Below are 20,274 nucleotides of genomic sequence, written 5' to 3' on the forward strand. Positions count from 1 at the left end.
GAAACCATGTTATAAGTACTGTAAGTTTCAACAAATAAGCAAACAAATTGTAGATAAAGAAGCCAGGGTTCTCACTCTCAGATAAGTAAGTTACAAATAAACACAAAGGCAAAACACAAAGAATGAAACTTGCAGTGCTGGTTCAGTGAGTATAACTGAATGTTTAACATATATACAGATAGATCTAGAAACAATTATAGAAATGTATACTATATATTGGTTAGTATGCATATTAGAATCTCCTAGCATACTTCACTGAAAAAGCCTAGAAGCGGTAGTAGTGAGCACACACAACACCCAGATCTTGATATCTAAATACCAATCTCCAATAAAAGTAACCAGGGCTCCTTGAAGAAATAGCTAATTCTAGGGCTTACATCCAGGGAAAACTTGGCAGTGCCAGAAAGTAAAAATAAAATCTTAAAAAAAAAAAAAAAAAAAAAAGATGAAGGCATGTCAAAAGAATTTAAGAGCCAACCTCAAAGAGTTCCCAATAGCCAAGGTTGAAACAATTTACACAATAAATAATAGGATTAGATTTTAACCTAAAATACAAAATAGCCATGATCACATACTAATATAAACAAAGGACCAAATAAATAGGAAAGAGGAACAAATTTAAGAAAAAAATCTAAATAATATATATAGATACTACCTCCTCCCCTTGACTGTGGGCTAGACCTAGTAACTCAATTCCAAAGGCAAAAGAAGTATAGAAAGTGGGAAAATACAATAGAAATACCCAGCAGGCACCAACTTAGCCAGTGAAGGAATATCACCAGTAATATTTACTGACATTGTGTATCCTGTGATTATGATATAGTGTAGAAGGGCACATCATGTCTGTGCTATCCTTCCTTAAAAGCATAACCTCAAATCTCATCACAAGAAAACATCAGACAAACCCATTATTAAGGGACGTTCTACAAAAGAACTAACCAGTACTCTTCATAGAGTCAAGGTCATGACTAAATAAATGCAATGTGGTGTCCTGGACTGGATCCTGGAACAGCAAAAGACATTAGTGGGAAACAGATAAATACAAATAAAGTCCATAGTATAGTAAATAGTACTATCCTAAGGTTAACTTGAGTTTTCACATAATAGGCCATAGTTTAGAAGGTGGTAACACTGGGGGAGGCTTGGGGAAAGGTGTAGGAAACATCCCTGGATTATCTTTGCAACTTTCCTATAAATTTGAAACTTCCTACAAATCTGCAATGAAAAGGTCATTAAAGAAAAGTATAGGAAAGCCACAGCACTGAAAGCATGGCTCTATTTAATATTAAGAAAGGAACTTACAGATTATGTACACATTTTCGCAGAAATTTGATCAACACCACAGTTTATTTGTAAACATATTATATGTGTCAATAATCAAATTGACAACACTTTATACATTTTGTTGTAGAATATTAACATCATACCAGAAAACAATCCACTGTACTCAGTTACAGAGTTTTGGTACTTTAAAATCTTTAAATACAGACTGTATTTGAAACACTGAACATAAAATAGAAACAATGAATGGCAGAGAAGATTGACAACATCGAGTAAAAAAACCTGATATTTCTCCAGAAAATGAATATAAAATCATCTGATTACATATTTAAAATGAAAGAAAGGAATCGAGAAAATCAGATATGTTTTTAAACGACATAAAGTTGCATTCCTTTAGACCCCCCTGGGAGATGTATCATACTAAATTCTGTGTCCTTTTTTGATATTTCTTTTTCTCTTGGTTTCTAAAGAATGTTTTCCATGGTTTAAGGACATTAAGGGGAGAACAGAAAGGGAGGTAGCACAAAGCCAAATGAAATTACTTTAAAATTCTTTCATAAGTCTTCTTTGGCAAATAAAATCTACTCTTAAAATTTAACGGTTTGTTGAATGGGATCGACACTTCTAAGATTAGGAGATGAGTTAACATATGGATGAAACAAAGCCAAATTCATAAAGCAAAGCACAAAAGCAGCTTTCACATTTTACTAACAGCTCTAAAAAGCAGGTTCTCCCTCCTTAAAAGTATGAGAGGTTTTCAACTGGGAATCAGAACCTTTCCTCATTCACAGGAGAAAAACCAGAGTTGTCCACCTGTTTTTCCAGTACTTTCCCTAAAATTCATGATCATTATTAGGTTCTAATTCTTTCCCCATTATCTCTCAAAGGAAATATAGCAGCAAATCACTCCCATATTTTAAGTTTTCAATTGATCACCAACTGGGTTCACTGCCAACAACTACAAATTATTCGATTCTTTATTAGTGTACATGTCATTACAGTAGGCTTAGATTGTTAATACAGGAATAAAATAACTACAGTTAATATAAACAAAGCAAATGAAAATGAGATTAAAGAGCCCTGATCAAATTGAAATACTTACAACTTTTGGTTGAAAAACTGTAAAAGTTACATACATACCTAATAGTACTAGGAATGTACAGTATCAATTATTGGAAAAATAAATGAGTGATTCACAGTCATAAGAAATTATTTTAATATTAGTATGTATTTTGCCTTTTACAAACATTTATAACATACACTTGATTTCTACCTCATATAAGACAAAGTAGAAAACGAAACGTTACTGCACTTACCCAAAACACGGCACTGACTGTGTGCCACAGGTAACCTGCTCCAAGATATTCAATTCTATAGGTAGGCCATTGTATTGAATGAATGGTTATGTTAACAGTTTTAAGAAAGGCATATATTTCCAGTAGTATGTTAAATACACAAGTACCAATTCTATAAATAACAAAATTATCAGCAAAAATGTTTAGGTTATAACATTCCCAAATTCTCTAATGCTTTAAATGTTTTAGATATATGTTGTTTGACCAGTTAGTTTGGTTACAGTTTTAAACAAGCAAACCATTATCCTATGAGAAGAGCTACACTAAACTATAACACTGCACAAACTTCCCAAGGAAGGTAACTTAAAAAATCTAGAAAGTGATTCCAATTATTCTAATTAACATTTGAGATCTAAAAGAATCAATGACTCAAGAAACATTTTAAAATTACTCAATTTTTCTTTATCAGTTCCTCCAAAACTATTCACATAAATTTAAGATCCAGATTGCTTAAGAATGTCTTCAAAGGAGGTTTATCACCAAAGTGTTTCTGATCAGAAGACATAGCCTTAATACCTCTAATAGGTAATTCTAACCTATAAAATCACAATCCTTGGTTTCAAAACATCAAATTCGATTTCATAACAATTCATTGGTAAAGCTACTAAACAAAAAATCAGTCTGGGTGAAAACGTGCAGCAGCCACAGTTACAAGAGTGGAAAATAAATTCTATTTTTCCATAAAGACTCTATGAAAATATAAAGCCCAAAGTGAGTGACAACAGAAGTCCACATACAAATGTTGGTTTAAAAATAGAATGTTTTCCAAAGCTTCTCATGAGATGTCAATGTATAGTCATAGTCTGAGTTAAGATCTTATAAATCAAGGTTAAGTTATACATAACTATGCTGATTTACATACTTTCAACAATGTTCAACTCATGTACATAATTTACAGATAGCCACAGAAATTCTTAATGCCCCATCATATCATCTCTCAAAACTGGATGTTTATTGTTTTATAGTTTTGCTACTTTAAGTACCAAGAAGCCTTTTCAGAGGAAGAGTTCCACCTCTTCCATGATCCCCTAGAGTAGGTAACAAAATATAAAATTAAACAAGATTTATGTTTGATAAACTAACATATAAAATTACCACTGCAATATTCATAGTGACTGCTTATAAACATAACAGTCATCATAAAGCCTATAAAGTATATCCTCAGTTTTATAAAAGAAATGCAGATTGTCTCAAGGTAAAAAATACAGTGCAGGCTGCTAAAAAGCTCTTTGTTGCCTTAGGAGGTGCAATAATGAGGAAAACTTGAAAAAACGCGAACATGTTTCCCCAATCTTTTAACATCGGTTGGGCGTGAATTGCACTGCAGCAGCAGGATGCTTTTTAGTGGCTGGCACTATAAAGCTAACGTTAAGAAAGAAAAAAGGCAGAAAGTGTGAGCAACAAATGGTGGAACCAAATTATTGCAAATGGAGATTAGCAGTAAGAAGCGAGGAAGGTGACCGTCCGCTCCATTCTGATAAGATGCCATCTTTAAAGATTAAGTTCTTTGCAGGAAGTGGAACTCCTGCGTCAGCACAGGAGGACTGCGAGAGCACACTGGAAAAGCTGGCCTCAGTGGGAACATCCAGTGTTGAAGCACCTTCCTAAAAGACCAAGGAACCGGAGAAAATTCCTAGATTCAACACTTTACCAAATAATTTAATACAGCTCATTATAAATACTAACTCTGGGGATCCCTGGGTGGCGCAGCGGTTTGGCACCTGCCTTTGGCCCGGGGCGCGATCCTGGAGACCCGGGATCGAATCCCACATCGGGCTCACGGTGCATGGAGCCTGCTTCTCCCTCTGCCTGTGTCTCTGCCTCTCTCTCTCTCTGTGACTATCATAAATAAATAAAAATTAAAAAAAAAAAAAAGATTTAAATACTAACTCTGATGACCCAAGATGTTTGTGGACCACAAAGCACCATGGGAGACGCAAAGATCAACCTCACAAACCCCAACTACTCAGGGACATCCATTCCATGTTTACCATGTCCCAAAACCCTAACTCTCCAGTTAAGTTCCTCCCCCAGCCCTCCCTACTCCCTACATCATGCTAGCCCAGACACTGGAGAATCATTCTTGACGCCTCCCTTCTTCACCACACCCTCAATCTTTTCCTCACATTGAATTAATCACCAGGTTCTAGCAATCTAACTCCAACATATATCCTACATTATTCATTCCCTGTAGCCCACCAGCATATACTCCAGGCCAGTGGTCTCCAAAGTGTGTACTCACTCCAAAGTTGGATATGGGGCTATAAAAATTTTAGAAATCCTCTACTGACTACTGCATCCTTACAAAATTTCTATTTTTGTGTATGTTTTATAATACACATAATTTATTGATTTAACAGTACATATGTATAATAAACCTTTACTATGGATACATGCAAAATTTGGGGGTATTTTTTGTTAAAAAGGGAGCTCAGCTACCAGCAACTCTCACTTGGGCTATGACAGTGGTCTCCGAACTGGTCTTGCTTCTATGCTTTGTTCCTTCTTAATCTGCTCTTCAAATGGTAACTAATCTTTTAAAAACAGCTGATCAGAAATAGTATCATTCTTGTTTAAAAGTCTTTAATAATTTATCTTTGCACTCGAACATAAAATATAAATTCTTTGATATACTCTAGAAGGCTCTGCTATCCCTTCCTCTTCAGCCCCACCTCTTGCCACTATTCCTCCCCCGCTCCCACTTTCACAAGGTTTCCACTACACCAGCCTTCTTTCCTTTCCTTGTACACCAAGTGCTTTCCTCACACAGGACCTTTGCTCCTATCAAGCTCTGCATGGCACACTCTTTTCCATCTCTTAGAAGTTTCAGCTTTTATATCATCTCTGTCCATTTAAATTAGGTCCCTTTAGATCCCATCAGATTCCAAGGAGTCTGGCTCCTTCAAAAATACCCATTGAAATCTGTCATCACTTATATATTTCAATGTTTACTTGACTATTTACCGTCTCAAACATCATTATAAGCTCCACTAGTGTCTCCCTCTGCACCTCTTAAAGGGTCTGGTATAGAGGAAACTCAAGTATTTAAAATAAATGAAACAAAACTCCAAAACACCAATTTCATAATGTTGGATCACATCTTCTGAACAGAAATACTCTATTCCCAAAGTTTATCTACAAATCAAGTCTATCCTTTCTTTTCTTGGGGAAGGGGGAAGACAAAAGGTCTAAAGCACTGGCCTGCACCACAAACAGACAGCCTCCTCTCAGCAACTAAGAACCACTGCAGTTAATGGAAGCGTATCATGTCCAAGAACTAGCACCTAGCATGGTGCGTGGCCCACGGGGTAGATACTTAACACAATTTCTCTTGAACGAAACACTGGCACAGAACAGAGTCTCAGCTTTAGACCTTCTTCATCTGGACAGTGAAATCAATTGCAAGAAAATTAACTTCCTAAATCTCAGCATCTTAATCAATTAAAATCAGTGCTTATTTCATTACTGTGGAGACCCAATACACATGTCAAAGTGTTCTGCATCCTGTATCGCTCTATGCAAATACCATTTGGATTTTTTGAGTTTTGTTACCTGGAATGAGTGAACAAAGTTAAGGACTTGTAGAGACAATTTTCTACTGGAATGTAAGAGGTTCTGAAGGCTGAAAAACAAGGGTAAAAAGTTTAAAATAAATATAATGACAAGAACTAATATCTCACAAGAGTTTAATTTCAACAACTTAAGTGCATTTATATGTGTAAATACATTGTTTAATCACATAAACTTTTTTTTAAAAGTTTCAGTGGTTCTCATCAATGAAACTTCTGCCAGTTTAATAATATTAAACAGTACATAAAAAGACCATTTTAAAATAAAAAATCATGTATAAAACCAAAACTGAGAAGTTACTATTAGGAAAAGTTTAAATTATCAGCAAATGTAAATGTTAAATGAAAGAAAATGTTTAAAATGAAAACTCAGACAGGAATGACCATTATAATATCAACTTCAAACACCCCAATTAATTTTTAAATACACCCGGGTAAAAAGTCTAACAGATTTAATATACATCAACCCACTTAAATCAAGTATTTTTCAAATATGTAAACTGGTAACAATTATGGTAGCAATCTTAAATCTGTATAGTATTACTATTTTTTTACTCATGTAGATAACTTTCAGAGAACTGTTGAAATCATTGGTCAATTGAGGTATTTTCAATCTTCTGATAAAGTATATTAATCCAATTAGATGGATTACTTATTATCCAACTTTGTTTTTTTAAATAAAGAAGTCAAGGAGACCTGTGGACATCGGCTCTCCCAGCCACTCTACCACGACAATCAGATTCAGGGATATTCCTCTCTGCTCAGCAGTCACATAAATTTTACAACACTGCCTCTTTAGCAACTCCTCCCAATGGATCAGAGTCAGCATGTGAGATAAAACCTACAGGTCATCTCTGATAAGTAATACATGCTCATTTTAGAAAACGTGGAAGCTAAAGAAAATCTATAAACTCAGCTATAATTGCACCAAAAGAGATAATCACTATTTACATGACATAACTTGAGTATGTTTGCTCAGGATGACAGAAGTGCACAAGGGAATCTCATATAAGCATGCGATTTTTACCACACTCTCACCAAATCTGGGTAACTAAGTTAACATACTTAAAATTAACCAAAACATGTACCCCCCAATGTCTGCATGTGTCAAATTCTTAGGCGCTGAAGTTTAATTTTGAAAAATATAGAAAAATCCTTAAACTAGCAATCTTTATTCAATCAACAAATAGACACAAGGCAATTACCATGCTCATGTGTGAAGTAAAAGAAAATAAGATGTAGCAACTGAGCACCTAAAAGTCTCATAGATGAAAAGATAACAATGAATACAAACCCTCACCTCTCTTTTCTGCAAAGGCCATGTGTAGCAATTTTTCTACAAACCTTCCGGTTTAATTCAGAACTAAATAATGGAATTCCAAAGCACAGCTCAAGAGGAACCCAATCTGCTTCTGTTGTAGCAACTACAAAATGATATAGTTATTAATCACATATGTATTTACATATATTATGACTGACCAGGGTCTCTTAACTGAGGTCCAGGAATTTTCAGGTTCCTCTCAGCCCCCACAGTCCATCAACAGGCTTATTAATAGGGGAGAGGATTCAGAGAAGTCAGTGAATCTCTAAACAGTAAAGAATCTTTTTTGAGTGTGTACATGCTTCTGGGGCCTTTTACCCCCACCCCTATCCCCACCACCCCAAGAAAGACATTGCAAGACATCTACAACATGAAAGAATTTAACACAGGAAAAATGAAATACTCTCAGGTCGTATTTTTATGACACTTTCATTGTTATCCTAAACATATAAGCATGTTTCCTAGTGAATACATGGATAATCAGAGCAAACAATGACACCCAAATGATTTAACAGAAGAGTTAAATCTCAGAAACTAGTCTAAAACTGAAAATAATTCTTAAAGCCTTACCAGAGTTTTGTTTTGCTGCTGAGTCTATAGCTGCTTCCTCAATGACCATTTCAAATGACTCTGTACTCCCATTTACGTCTGAACCAGAAGCCAAATCAGGTTCTCCTTCCAATGAAAGGACATACACAATATTAGGATTCTCGTAATTGGCACAAGTCATTCAATAGCCTTAACAGAAGAAAAGCCATTAAGCAACAAGAATGACAATGGAGATTCACCCTAAAGCAGCTGTTTCCAACTAGGGTCAATCCTGTCCCCCAAGAGACCTCTGACAGCATTTAGAGACCTACGCAGTTGCCATGAAAGGGGACAGGGATGCTACTGATTACCTAGGAAAGCTAAATGTCCTACAATGCATGGGATAGGCACCCGCAGCAAAGAATTACCCAGCTTAGAATGCAAACAGTGCTGAAGTGGTAAAACCCTGGCCCAAGAAATGAGGACTCAAAAGGCAGACCATGAGGTTAGCCTTTCACTTAGATTATTCCCAAAGTCACTTCCATCCCCATGGAAATGTGCAATTAGATGTCATCCCTCCTCAAAATTCTTTGACTTTTCATATCTTCCAGTACGTATGATCCTCCAAGATCTCTTGATCTTAACCTGTTTCTCAACTCTCATTTTCTGCTACTTACCAACAAATTCTTTCTTTTGATCAAGAGCTACTTGAGTATCTGACTCCCTCCACCTGAAAGGCTGCTACCCTCCAAATAAACAATCATCTCTTATGTACCCAAATCCTCATTTTTCAAAATTTAGTTCAAACTTTACCTTCTCTAAGAAGCCTTCGCTGATGGCTCAGTTGGGCTGAGATATGCCTTCTCAGTCCTACATTATTAGCACATTAAGCTGTTGCCAAGCTCCACCACAGACTTTTAACAGTACAAAGCAGGCTGATTCATTGGTTTGTCTCCCTTCCTAGAGTTTTATTTATTCCTTAGGTCTCAGCAATTCCTATATTTCCAGTACCTAAGTAGATACTGCATAAATGTTTATGGGATGAAAGAAAACATGACTGTAGCAGACATGATTTGTAATGACTACGTAATCCATACATCTGTTTGGAAAATGCCCTCTGATACGTGGCAGCCAACTATTAAAATTAAGTCAGATCCTCTGGCCAAAGGCAAAGGACCAGGCATGAATATTCAACTCAAAGGGAGCCAATCCAATCCACTGGATGGGGAGTAATCAATCATATTTACTCAAGATTTCACACTAAAAGGCTCAGGGAATATAATCAATCAATGACAGATGTCAGAACTGTATGGTTTTCTAGAGTTATGGACCAGAGCTGGAACCATGAGCTCCAAAGCCACATACAAGCCAAAATTATGCCAGAGCAGCAACAATCAGTATATGAGAGAAGGTGACTGGAAAACACATTTTTTAATTAGGAAGAAAAAAGGAAATCAGCTGTTGACAACGTGCAAACTGGGTTGGAGACAGAAAGAAGGAGAATACGGCCAGGAAGGCTAATGAACAGGAAAGGACTGTGATAACTCATGATTAAAGGATCGAGACACAGACCAGAATGACAGTCGCGAGGAATCTAAAGAGAGAGAAGGGAAGACAGAAGATGACATCTAGAGACTAATCACAGAACGTGGAAACTAAGGGGAAGCATGGCAAAAGAAGGAACAGACAAAGATTCTAGGCTTGGGTGATGAGACAGTGGTGCCTTTGACAGAAAGAGAATGGTTCAACGGGAAAAATTGTTAGTTCTACTCTGGAAAGACTGTGACACAGAAACTGAAGTTTTGAAGCTATCACCCCATAAAGGAATGTAACTGAGAGCCTATAGACATGGAGCAGAGATTAGAGGGCTCACACCCCACAACCATTCTGTAACTCCAACCCCAGGCCAATAGCCTTTTAGCTGGGCACTTAGTATTTTCTCCATCCAAACAAATGATATTTATCCAAAAGATGTCACAGAATAGTGTCTCATCTTCGTGAAAAAATACCAAGTATTAAATAATTCAACATCCCCACAAAAGTCTCTCTGCTTCTTAAGTATTAAGATTGTGATCAACTCAATACAGTGATCTTTTTTTTTTAATTTTTTTTTAAACTTATTTATGATAGTCAGAGAGAGAGAGAGAGAGAGAGAGAGAGAGAGAGAGGCAGAGACACAGGCAGAGGGAGAAGCAGGGTCCATGCACCGGGAGCCCGATGTGGGACTTGATCCCGGGTCTCCAGGATCGCGCCCTGGGCCAAAGGCAGGCGCCAAACTGCTGCGCCACCCGGGGATCCCCTCAATACAGTCATCTTAATTCAAAGAACCCAACTGTGGGCTGACCTCGCTCATCAGAAGCATCACTGAGTTTTCTGTTTGCAAGCTGGCTAGAAGCATTCAACATGGTGACATATCCACAAAAATGCTGTAAGTCCACTTTGTTCCTCAATATCTGCAATGCTTTATGAACGCCCATATTGACACGAGTAAACTCTAAGAACAAAGAGTGACATCACATTATAAGTAAACAGTTTTATAACATAACATGATATCAAACATGTAAATATACTTTTATTAAACAATTCTGGGAATTACTTTTATACTTTATCGACATTGGTTCCAACAAACAACTACCTGTGAGTGTAAAAGGATGACGTACATATACATTTATAGCCTTCAGGAGGCACTTATTGTATCAAAACAAATTACCTGCTAAGTAAAAGCAAATAGGACCAGTCAGTGGCAAAATTCTCTAGGCTTCTCTTTGTGGTTTTATTCTGCCTCGAATGCTTATTTGTTGGGCTTCTGCCAGGAAAGTATTAAATACATATTTTTGAAAAAATTTTAGAAGTAAAATTATTCCTATTGAAACTAAAGCTAAAAATGTACTTGAAATTATATCCTTAATAAATTAAATATTATACAAGTACTCATAAATAGATTAACTTTGAAAGGTGCTCTATACTCAAATATGAAGATTCCTTTCTTTTATAATTCACAAAATAATCTTCCAAGGCAAGAGAGCTATTCATCAGCTTTTGAGAGTTTATAGTTTAAAGATCCTGTTGTCACTAGTCTATAAGTTCAGGTGAATATTTTCCCCCACAGAATTTATAAAGTGTCAAAGGATTAAATAGCAAAGTTTAATTGCAGAGAAATACTTGTTTCTGAGAAGAGGCTGTTTTTTTGGAAGAGAAAAACTCTTCTCCAAATTTTTTTTTTAAAAGATTTTATTTATTCATGAGAGACACACAGAGAGTGGCAAAGACATAGAGAGAGGCTCCTTGTGAGGAGCCTGATGTGGGACTTGATCCCAGGTCTGGGATCACGCCCTGAGCCAAAGGCAGACACTCAACTGCTGAGCCACTTAGGTGTCCCTCTTCTCCAAATTTCATGAACATTTATTCACAACAGGCAAAAGAGAGAACTGAATTTCAAATGGGAGATTTCTGCAGTCTAGCAATGTAAGAAGGAAAAAAATCTTTTTAAAATCTTCCTTTTCCTGACGTTGGTGGATTAAGGGACGGTGGGGACTATCATTTTGGAAGAATATTAAGTTCTTATACAAATGTAAGCTAATTTTTAAAAAAAAAGGAAAAAAAATAATGTAAGTTAGGTTACTTGAACCATTTACTGCTCTCTAAAACTTCAAGCACTATGGCTTTAAGAACCAGAAATACAAGATTATAGAACAGCAGTTTTACATGAAGTAGGAAACAGAAGTGCTATATGAGTACCAGAAAGGGTTATCCCCTATACTAAACAAAGAATAAATTTGCTTTTAACAAAAATTCTGTGAGCATCTTTCATCAAATGCACAGTAGCTCACATCCAATTCTAGGAAAAGATAACTTTAAACAGGGCCTGCTCCCTTGATTCTAACTAGCTTAATTTAGCTCAAACTCTATAATCCACTCAAATCCTCTCTAATAACAAAAATAACATTTAAATTCAAAATCAAATGCTGAAAGAGGAAATACATGCAAGTACTCTGTGAACCGTAAAATAGTATACACATGTTCATTGGCATCTAGTTCTAAATTACCTAAAAAAGCAGCAGGAAGGTGGGAGGGACAGTATGTAACACTGGGGGGGAGGAGGGAGATCAACATTCTCTGCATAAAATATTCCCAATAAATTATCTTCTCCCTTTGCCTCCAAATAAATAAACAATAAAAGGCATGTGAAAGTCTAAACAGAGAGAAAACCTAGTCTTCCACCTAGTCTACCTCTTCTAGGTAGGCAGAGACCCACTGAATGCTTCATCTCAAAGGCAGACTAGCCTTCCTTCAAAGGTCCCAAGTGAGTCTTATTCTACTAGTTCTTTGTGGGAAAAGGCACATGACAGAAAACTACCTTTGCCAATACTCCTTTTCTTAATTATTACAGACTTATTTATTTACTTGAGAGAGAGAGAGCACGTGAGAGTGAGCAGGGTTAGGGGGAGGTAGAGGGAGAGAATCTCAAGCAGACTCCCTGCTGAGCGTGGAGCCCAATGTGGGGTTTGATCTCATGACTCTGAGATCATGACATGAGCCAAAATCAAGAGTCTAATGCTTAACCAACTGAGTCACCCAGGCACCCCCATCTTTGCCAATACTCTTTAAAAGCCGCATGATAAGACCCTAGAACTTAAAAATTTAAAGAATTCACTTCCTATGTTTTCTACCAAACTGCTGGTAAAGATTAATAATGATAAAGAAGTCAAACAGATATAATTCAAAAGTAAGATACCTCCTTGTAGTTCTGTTTCATCAAATGGAAATGGTATGTGGACAGTTTCTCCTATCCCATGCAAACCATGCCCCTATACATGAAGAAACACAGTTGAAAGGTATACAAGAAACCTGTATTTCCAAGAACAAACAGGTAACCAAACAATAAATAAGACTATGCCATGTAATGATATATTCTATGTTAATATTCCATTAAAAAAACTTTCAACAATTTTTTATTTTTCTCCAGCAAGCAAAGATCATCTTAAGTGCATATTAATTTATAAGACTGAAGTCAAGTACACTCACACAAGGGTTAGCTGCCGTTCTGAGAGAGGAAAGTGGTAAAAGAATCCCATCATCCATCAGCTGGTATATCATGAACTGGGAATGCAAAACTCAAAAACCTGCACTCAGTGACATATATTCAAAATTATGTAATTATAAAAGCCCCTCAAAAGGGGTTAAATAACTTAATGGCTGTTATTTTCAAGGCAGCTGCAGAAAAGAAAAGAGAGAGAGAGAGAGAGAGAAGCTCCCTATGAACCAAAATGGAAAGGTCTCTACTTGATAAGTGAAAAAAGCAGGGGACTATACTGTGCACTGGCTCACACATGCATAAAGAAATTCTAGGTGGGTACAGTGGAAACCAATAAATGTATCTGAATTGGAGGAGAAATGGGGAAAAATGGGGCAGTGTTAGAAGTGCAGTGATACTTTTCTCTGTGTATCTTTTAATAATGTTTTATTTCTGAATCATGTGTAGGTTCTACCAATTCAAAAATTAAATTTAAAAAAATCTGAGTCTCACCACCCCACTCCCATGCTACAAATAATGATTTATTTTTATCTCCTGCATTCAATTAATGTTCATTTGAATTCTGTTAGTTTTAAAGGGTTTTTGCATTTAAATCCCTAAATTTGTTATGGCTTTGCAACTGTGCAAGAATAATAAGCATGAAAAATTTAATTTTATGTTTATGTGCCTTTAGTGTTGTTATAATAGAAAATTTAAGTTAACACTGGGGAGCTATATATTTTTCCCTTTAAAAAAACTCTACACGTCATTTAAATTCAAAGTACTCTGACATAAAAGAAAAAAATCATTTCAGAGAAAAATTGCACTCATTTAGATGGTTCATATAACAACTTGAACATTATTTCTTTGGACAGCTCCCTTCTACTTCATTGGTACAGTTATGATATGAATCCTAACCAAGACTGTTATAATGAAAGCATGGTTTTAATCAAAATCTTAATTTTGCTACAAGTTCCAGCAGGGTGAATTTCTTCCATAAAACTTAATAAAGGAGGCATCCTTTTTTAGCAAAAACAAAACTCTGTAATGAACATTTTAAAACTCCTCTGCTTCTACTACCATTACGTCTTTTGAGATCTTCCTATGTGTTAAGTGCAGGACCATGTAGATTATGCAAATCAGTCATTCGTTTCAACAACCTTATAAGGCCAGAATCCCGTTAAAATCTCCAGTTTGCAGGGAAGGTATTCAAGATTACTGAAATCGCCCAAGACTTCTAATAAGGGTAGAACCAAGATCTGAATTTAGGCAGACTGACTCAAGCCCACGCCTAACCCATTCCATGATGTCATCTCCCACCACTAAGCCCTGCTAGGGGTTCCTCCCTGCTGGCTAACACATCAACCCTCATGGCTTCAAGTACCTCCATGTGCTGATGCGGACACTTAAGTCAGTGTCTCCTGTTCAACTTTTGTTTGGATTTCAAAATATTTTCAATTACTGATTAGGTAGCTCTACTATCCAAACGTCCCACAGACACCTTATATTCAACAGGCCCCAACACAACACATCATCTGATGCCCATCAACTGGCTCTTCCTCCTCTGTTCTCTCAAGTAGTGATATCACCATTCTTCCACTTTCATAAGCCAATATCCGGGGAAACATTCTCTTCCTCTTCTCATGTCCTTCTCAGACATCTGATCAATTCTATTAATTTTAATTTGTAATAATTCTTGAATCCATTTTTTCCTTTCAATTTTTATTACCACTTCTCTGATCTAGGCTGTCTTCACCTCTTATCGGGACTCCTATACTAAATCCTAACTGGACCTCTTGCTCCAGGTATCTTACCCCACCCAATCAGTCTCAGCATACTCTCCAAGCTGATCTTCCCAAAACATACTGACCATATAAATCCCCTGCTTAGCACCTTTCACTGGCTACCATCGATCTATAGGGTAGAGTCTAAGCTCTATAGCAAAACAGTCAAGGTATGCTATATGCCAGGGCCTGCCTACATTAAAATACTCATGAGAACCTCCTCTGAGCCAGGCACTGTTCAGGTACTAGGGAAGTAGCAGTGGAGAAAAAGAAAAAAATCTCTGCCCAGAGATTTATTCCTGCTAACCCCTCTGCCTGGCCTGGCTCTCTTCTGTATCATCCTTCTATACATAAACAGAGTCTCATTTTCTCTAACAAGTGTCCCTTAAGCCTTTCTCCTTGCCTCAAGGCTGAATCGGGTACTTCTGTCTAATGCTTGCACTGTATATAATCCTATTCAGCACTCAGAAAAAAAACTGAAACTGACATCTAACACAACATTTTCCACCAGACTTAAATCCCTTAAACTCAGGGACTGTGTCTTATTTGTATATCCCCGTTAATTAGCACAGAATATGGCACAAATGGTTGTTAGTGGAATAAATTAATGAAATCCTTATTGAGAACCTATTATGAAGCAGAAAGCGTGCTGCACACTTCACACACAGTCTTGTTTCATTCAACAATCCTAGGACTATAAATTGCTTATCTCACCATTAGCTGCTACTATCACTTTTCGTTGCTATACAGTAAACATTGCCATCTCCATTTTACAAGCCAGAAACTAAGCATAAGTATCTTTGAAATGCCACACAGCTCATTAGCACATGAAAAGAGGCTCACCATCATTAGGCATCAGGAAAATACAAATCAAAACCACAATGAGATACAGCTTCACACCCTAGGAGGGTTATAATAAAACAAGTCAGATAATACCAAGTGCTAGTGGGAATATAAAATGGTGCAGCCACTCTGGGAAACAGTCTGGAAGTTCCTTAAACAGTTACATATAGAACTACCATATAATCCAGCACCTCCAGTCCTAGCCACCTACCTAAGAGAAATGACAACAGGGTCACACAAAAGCCCATAAATGAACATTTATAGCAGTGACTACCATTATTCCTAAGAGCCATAAAGTGGAAACAATCCAAATGTCCACCAGCAATGGATGGAAAAACCAAATGTGGTATATTTATACAAGGGACTCTTATTTGGCCATAAAAAGGAATGCAGTACTGAATCATGAAAGGCTGATGCATGCTACATGATGAACCACGAAAACATTTGCGAAGTAAAAGAGGCCAGGGACAAAAGACCATGTATTACATGACTCTACGTATGTGAAAGGCTCAGAAGAAGCATTCTAGAGAGACAAGTAGATTAGTGTTGTTTAGGGCTGGGGAATTGGGGAAGTGAGAACTAAACGTTCAGGAGTTCTCTTTTGAGGTGATATAAATATTCTAAAATAAGCATGGTGATGGTTGTGGACACCTGTGCCTACACTGAAAACCACTGAGTTGTACAATTTAAAATGGTGAACTGTATGCTAAGTGAATTCTAGCTCAACAGAGCTATTTTAAGTACAGCCACACGGGCAGCAAAAGAGGAAGCTGGAATCCAAAGCTGGGTCTAACTACAAAGTCTGTGTTGTTTCTGCAAGTCCCACACTGCCAGACAAAGGCCAGGACAAAAACCCACATCTGGTCTCTTACATTTCAGCTTTACAAATGTCATATTACAGACATCCGACTGCAACTCAGTAGAAAGCTAGACAAATTGTCATCTTTAAAATCAAAATCCAAAATTGGTTGTTTCAAATAAAGCCACAGTACCTGAATCAAAACTGCCGAATGTGTCAAAGCATCATTCAACATCGTCAGCACATTTGATGTAGGAACTACCCCAGGATCATGACCCCAAGATGTTATTAGTAATCGATCATAACCCTATGGAAAAGAAATGAATAAAAGATAAAATAGTGTTTAGAAATTAAAAAAAAAAAAACTAAGAAGGTCACTATAATGTTGTTTACCAATTTCTATCCTCCTCAAACCACACCTCACACAACGTACCTGGAATATGTCTGGTAGTTTTCGAAGTCTTGTACCTTTGGACAATAAAAGAGATGGTGGTCCTTGCCCAGTGATGTAATAAATGTACAGTTTAAACCAGACAGAACTGACTTCTGGGATAGCTGGTCCAATATGCTGTAATCACAAAGCAGGTAAGAGAAAGTTGTAATACGTAGGTAAGGCAGCCAAATCTCACAAAGGGACCCAGGATAGTTTTGCAAAAGCTAATGCCTCACGTGTTAACTACTACTGTCCTTATGAAAATAAATTTCAAACGCTCCATTGAAACAGTTTAAATGTTTTCCTAAAACTGAGAAAGCACATCTTACCACTGCAATTGGGAGAATGAACTCGAGTAGAACACCAAGGTTTGAACCTTGGCTTTGTCATCTCAGCTATATCATCTTAGGAAGGTCACTTAAACTCTCTGTGCCTCACCTTACTCTCCTGTAATGTGGTGATAAAATATCTACTTTATAAAGACACTATAAGGTTGTTCAGAAAGGTTTAAAACAGCACTTGTCATACAATAAGCTCTATTCCAAAGTGTTAGTAATTGTCATTAATCACATGCAATTTTTCACAAAAGGAGCTAACCTTCCATCCACCTTACCATTCAGTTAGTTCATGGACTCCTACTAATGCCTAGAAGCTGTGTTACAGAATAGGAGGAAGTATGTATATGGGAAGGTGTTGATGGTTGGGGGGAGGGGTACACAAGAAATTATTTTTAAAAGGCTGGTAAATGCCAATCAATAACCACTCCCACTGAATAGAGGACAAATTTGGGGGTGTGGGAGGTATGCTCACCAAGGCAGCTAGAACAACACAGCAATAAAATCAACCTTGTATAAGGATCCCTTCCTTTCTTCTACACCATTAACCTGGTACATCTAGGAAAATCAGGCAGGATGTAGCACTGAAGAACAGTGACATGATCCCCTCTGAAAATGGCACAGGCCACAATGTCCTTGCTAAGTACACAAATACACAACTGATTTATTTTTAAAAAGTAAAAAGCCAGCAGCAATGTTCACAAGTCAATTTTAGAGATAACCAGAGTTTTAGCTTTTAAACATAATCCTTCCTTTCCAGTTTATTTAGCAATCACAGAAGCATCTTATTTTTCCTAAATTGACTTTTTCCCTCAAGGCAATCCAGGCTTCCTTAAGAGCATCCAAAACATTCTCTTTAAATTTAAATTGACTTTTTCCCCCAAGGCAATCCAGGCTTCCTTAAGAGCATCCAAAACATTCTCTTTAAAATACTGCATGTGGCGCCTGGGTGGTTCAGTTGGTTGAGCATCTGACTCTTGGTTTCAGCTCAGGTCATGATCTCAGAGTCCTGAGAATGAGCCCCAAGACAGGCTCCTTGCTCAGAGCCAAGACTGCTGGAGATTCTCTCCCTCTGCCCCTCTGCCCACTTGCACGTGCGCTCTCATTCACATAAAGTCTTTAAAAGATATTAATAAAACACCACATTCATCATGAAAACTTCAATGTATCACAAGTCGCTAGATGATACGTGAATAAAACACACCATTTCTACCCTCACAAACTGAACCAAACATCTTTCAACAGCATAAAATACAAAAGTGCTTTCTGAGTTACTGGTTTTAATATCTGGCATCTGCAAACTGAAAAGTAACATGATAAACCAGTCAACCTCTTCATCAAGTCACCTCAAGGACGTCTGAAATGACAGCACTGGTGATACTTCACATGGCTCTTTACCTGAGGGGTACAGCTGCTCACAGGCCGGATTTCATTGGTGAGAGGAGCCATGGACACAAGCAGTGTGTAATTTTTGTTGAGAACTCGGCTGCAGGTTGCAGGGTCCAGACCAAGGAGGCTCTCACAGCGTAAGAGATCCAGAGGAAAACCTGAATCATGACCAAGCACACACACAAAATGAAAGACTGATGATGTGACACAACATCTAAGACAAAATATTGGTAACTACCTTAGTGTTTAAACATTGTTTTCATAGAGTATCCCTATTAACAGTGTCAAATTTCCCTGGAAACAGGAACTCAGGCCCTTTAAGACTTAAAGCCAACAGTCTTTATTCCCTGGTCTAGGAAGATCATTGTCTACTGGTGTTTCATGAAGCTACTACTTTTACGATAAAAGTATGGATTTGCTCTATCTTCCTTCTTCTCCACCTCCAGCCACCCCAGGGCAGTGGTATATTAGAAAGACCCATGTTCCACAAAAAAACAGTGTCCTGGCCTCCCTCAATTTCTGGTTTCTACAAAGAGCTTCACCACCAAGTTCTGAATTTGGTATAGGAACAAGAGTTCCTCATTAACAATATGTGCCCAAGTCTGCTGGTCCATAAAGCACAAACTCACTCGGCATGTAATAGATGTTAAGTGTTCCCATTTGTAATCCTTTCAGAAAATACCAGTCCTATTTGTTCTCTAAAAAGATATGTAAGACTGAGAGAAACCAAGTCAGCCCTTCTCCCTCTCAAGCAAGAATGAATCAAAAACCATGTGGCCTGCTCAAAGGGTCTAGAAGCAGTGAGTACAACTAGCACCAGGACTTTGGTCTTCAACATCACACTCCAGGAAAAAGAGATCAGGCTCCTACCAGGAGAAAGGACTAGACAGAAGTGCAAGAGGAAACTGTTTTGCCAGAAAGTAAAAAACTGCCCCAAAAGTAAAAAATTTTTTTAAAAGATGGAGGCATGGCACAAGGAAACTGGAGCCAGCTTGAGGGGAAATCCGACCGGCAAAATCTGAGGCCACTCTAGCATATGCGTAATTAGGGGAGAACAATGACTAATGATAAGCCATTGGAAAAAAACAGAAATTTATCAATCCATACTGAGAATATAAAAGAATGCTTAGTCTCAGCTATTACTAGAAGAACAGGAGTTGGAAAAAATGAGCAATTTACAACAACCATCACAGTGAAGAATGGTTCAGGCAGGGACTACCACTGGATACTCAATACTCAGGGCCCAGGGGGCGGATATACTGATGAGGAGCAGGATATGTGCATGGTCTTAAAGTATCTGCCCATAGATTACTTAGCAGTTTCAAGTGGGGAGAATATTTAACTATATAGTAGGAAAATCAGAAAACACATCAACTAACATCACAATGGACAGACAGAAATTACATGCCTCCAGATGTCATACCCTTAGGAGAACATGTCATTACTTCAGTAATACACTAAACTTGAGTGCATAATCTGAATCTAATCACAACAAAACATCACACCCACCTAAGTGAGAAACTTCCTCATAAGGCCAACAAAAAGGGACAATAGTCTTAAAAAATAAGAACGTTCTAGGACAAAAAGAGGTTAGAAATTTGTTTCAGAATAAAGGTGATAAAG

General features: G+C 37.4%; 1 protein-coding gene across 3 annotated transcripts in view; it reads right to left on the minus strand.

Annotated features, from left to right (window-relative positions):
- Positions 1–1,243: 1,243 nt before the first annotated feature.
- Positions 1,244–20,274, minus strand: part of FAM91A1 (family with sequence similarity 91 member A1) — a 43,526-nt gene continuing 24,495 nt past the window's right edge. For 2 of the 3 annotated variants that reach the window (XM_041769030.1, XM_041769032.1), the window contains 9 exons: positions 18,661–18,809; positions 16,928–17,062; positions 16,688–16,801; positions 12,790–12,862; positions 10,399–10,548; positions 8,097–8,201; positions 7,506–7,629; positions 6,189–6,258; positions 1,244–4,240 (listed from right to left, as the gene is read on the minus strand). In XM_041769030.1, the coding sequence (XP_041624964.1) occupies positions 4,055–4,240; positions 6,189–6,258; positions 7,506–7,629; positions 8,097–8,201; positions 10,399–10,548; positions 12,790–12,862; positions 16,688–16,801; positions 16,928–17,062; positions 18,661–18,809 (1,106 nt within the window). In that variant the 3' untranslated portion in view covers positions 1,244–4,054. The remainder of the gene's footprint in view (positions 4,241–6,188; positions 6,259–7,505; positions 7,630–8,096; positions 8,202–10,398; positions 10,549–12,789; positions 12,863–16,687; positions 16,802–16,927; positions 17,063–18,660; positions 18,810–20,274) is intronic. The other variant, XM_041769031.1, reaches the window with a different exon arrangement.

Source organism: Vulpes lagopus, chromosome 9 (genome assembly GCF_018345385.1).
Source record: "Vulpes lagopus strain Blue_001 chromosome 9, ASM1834538v1, whole genome shotgun sequence".
Lineage (NCBI taxonomy): Eukaryota > Metazoa > Chordata > Mammalia > Carnivora > Canidae > Vulpes > Vulpes lagopus.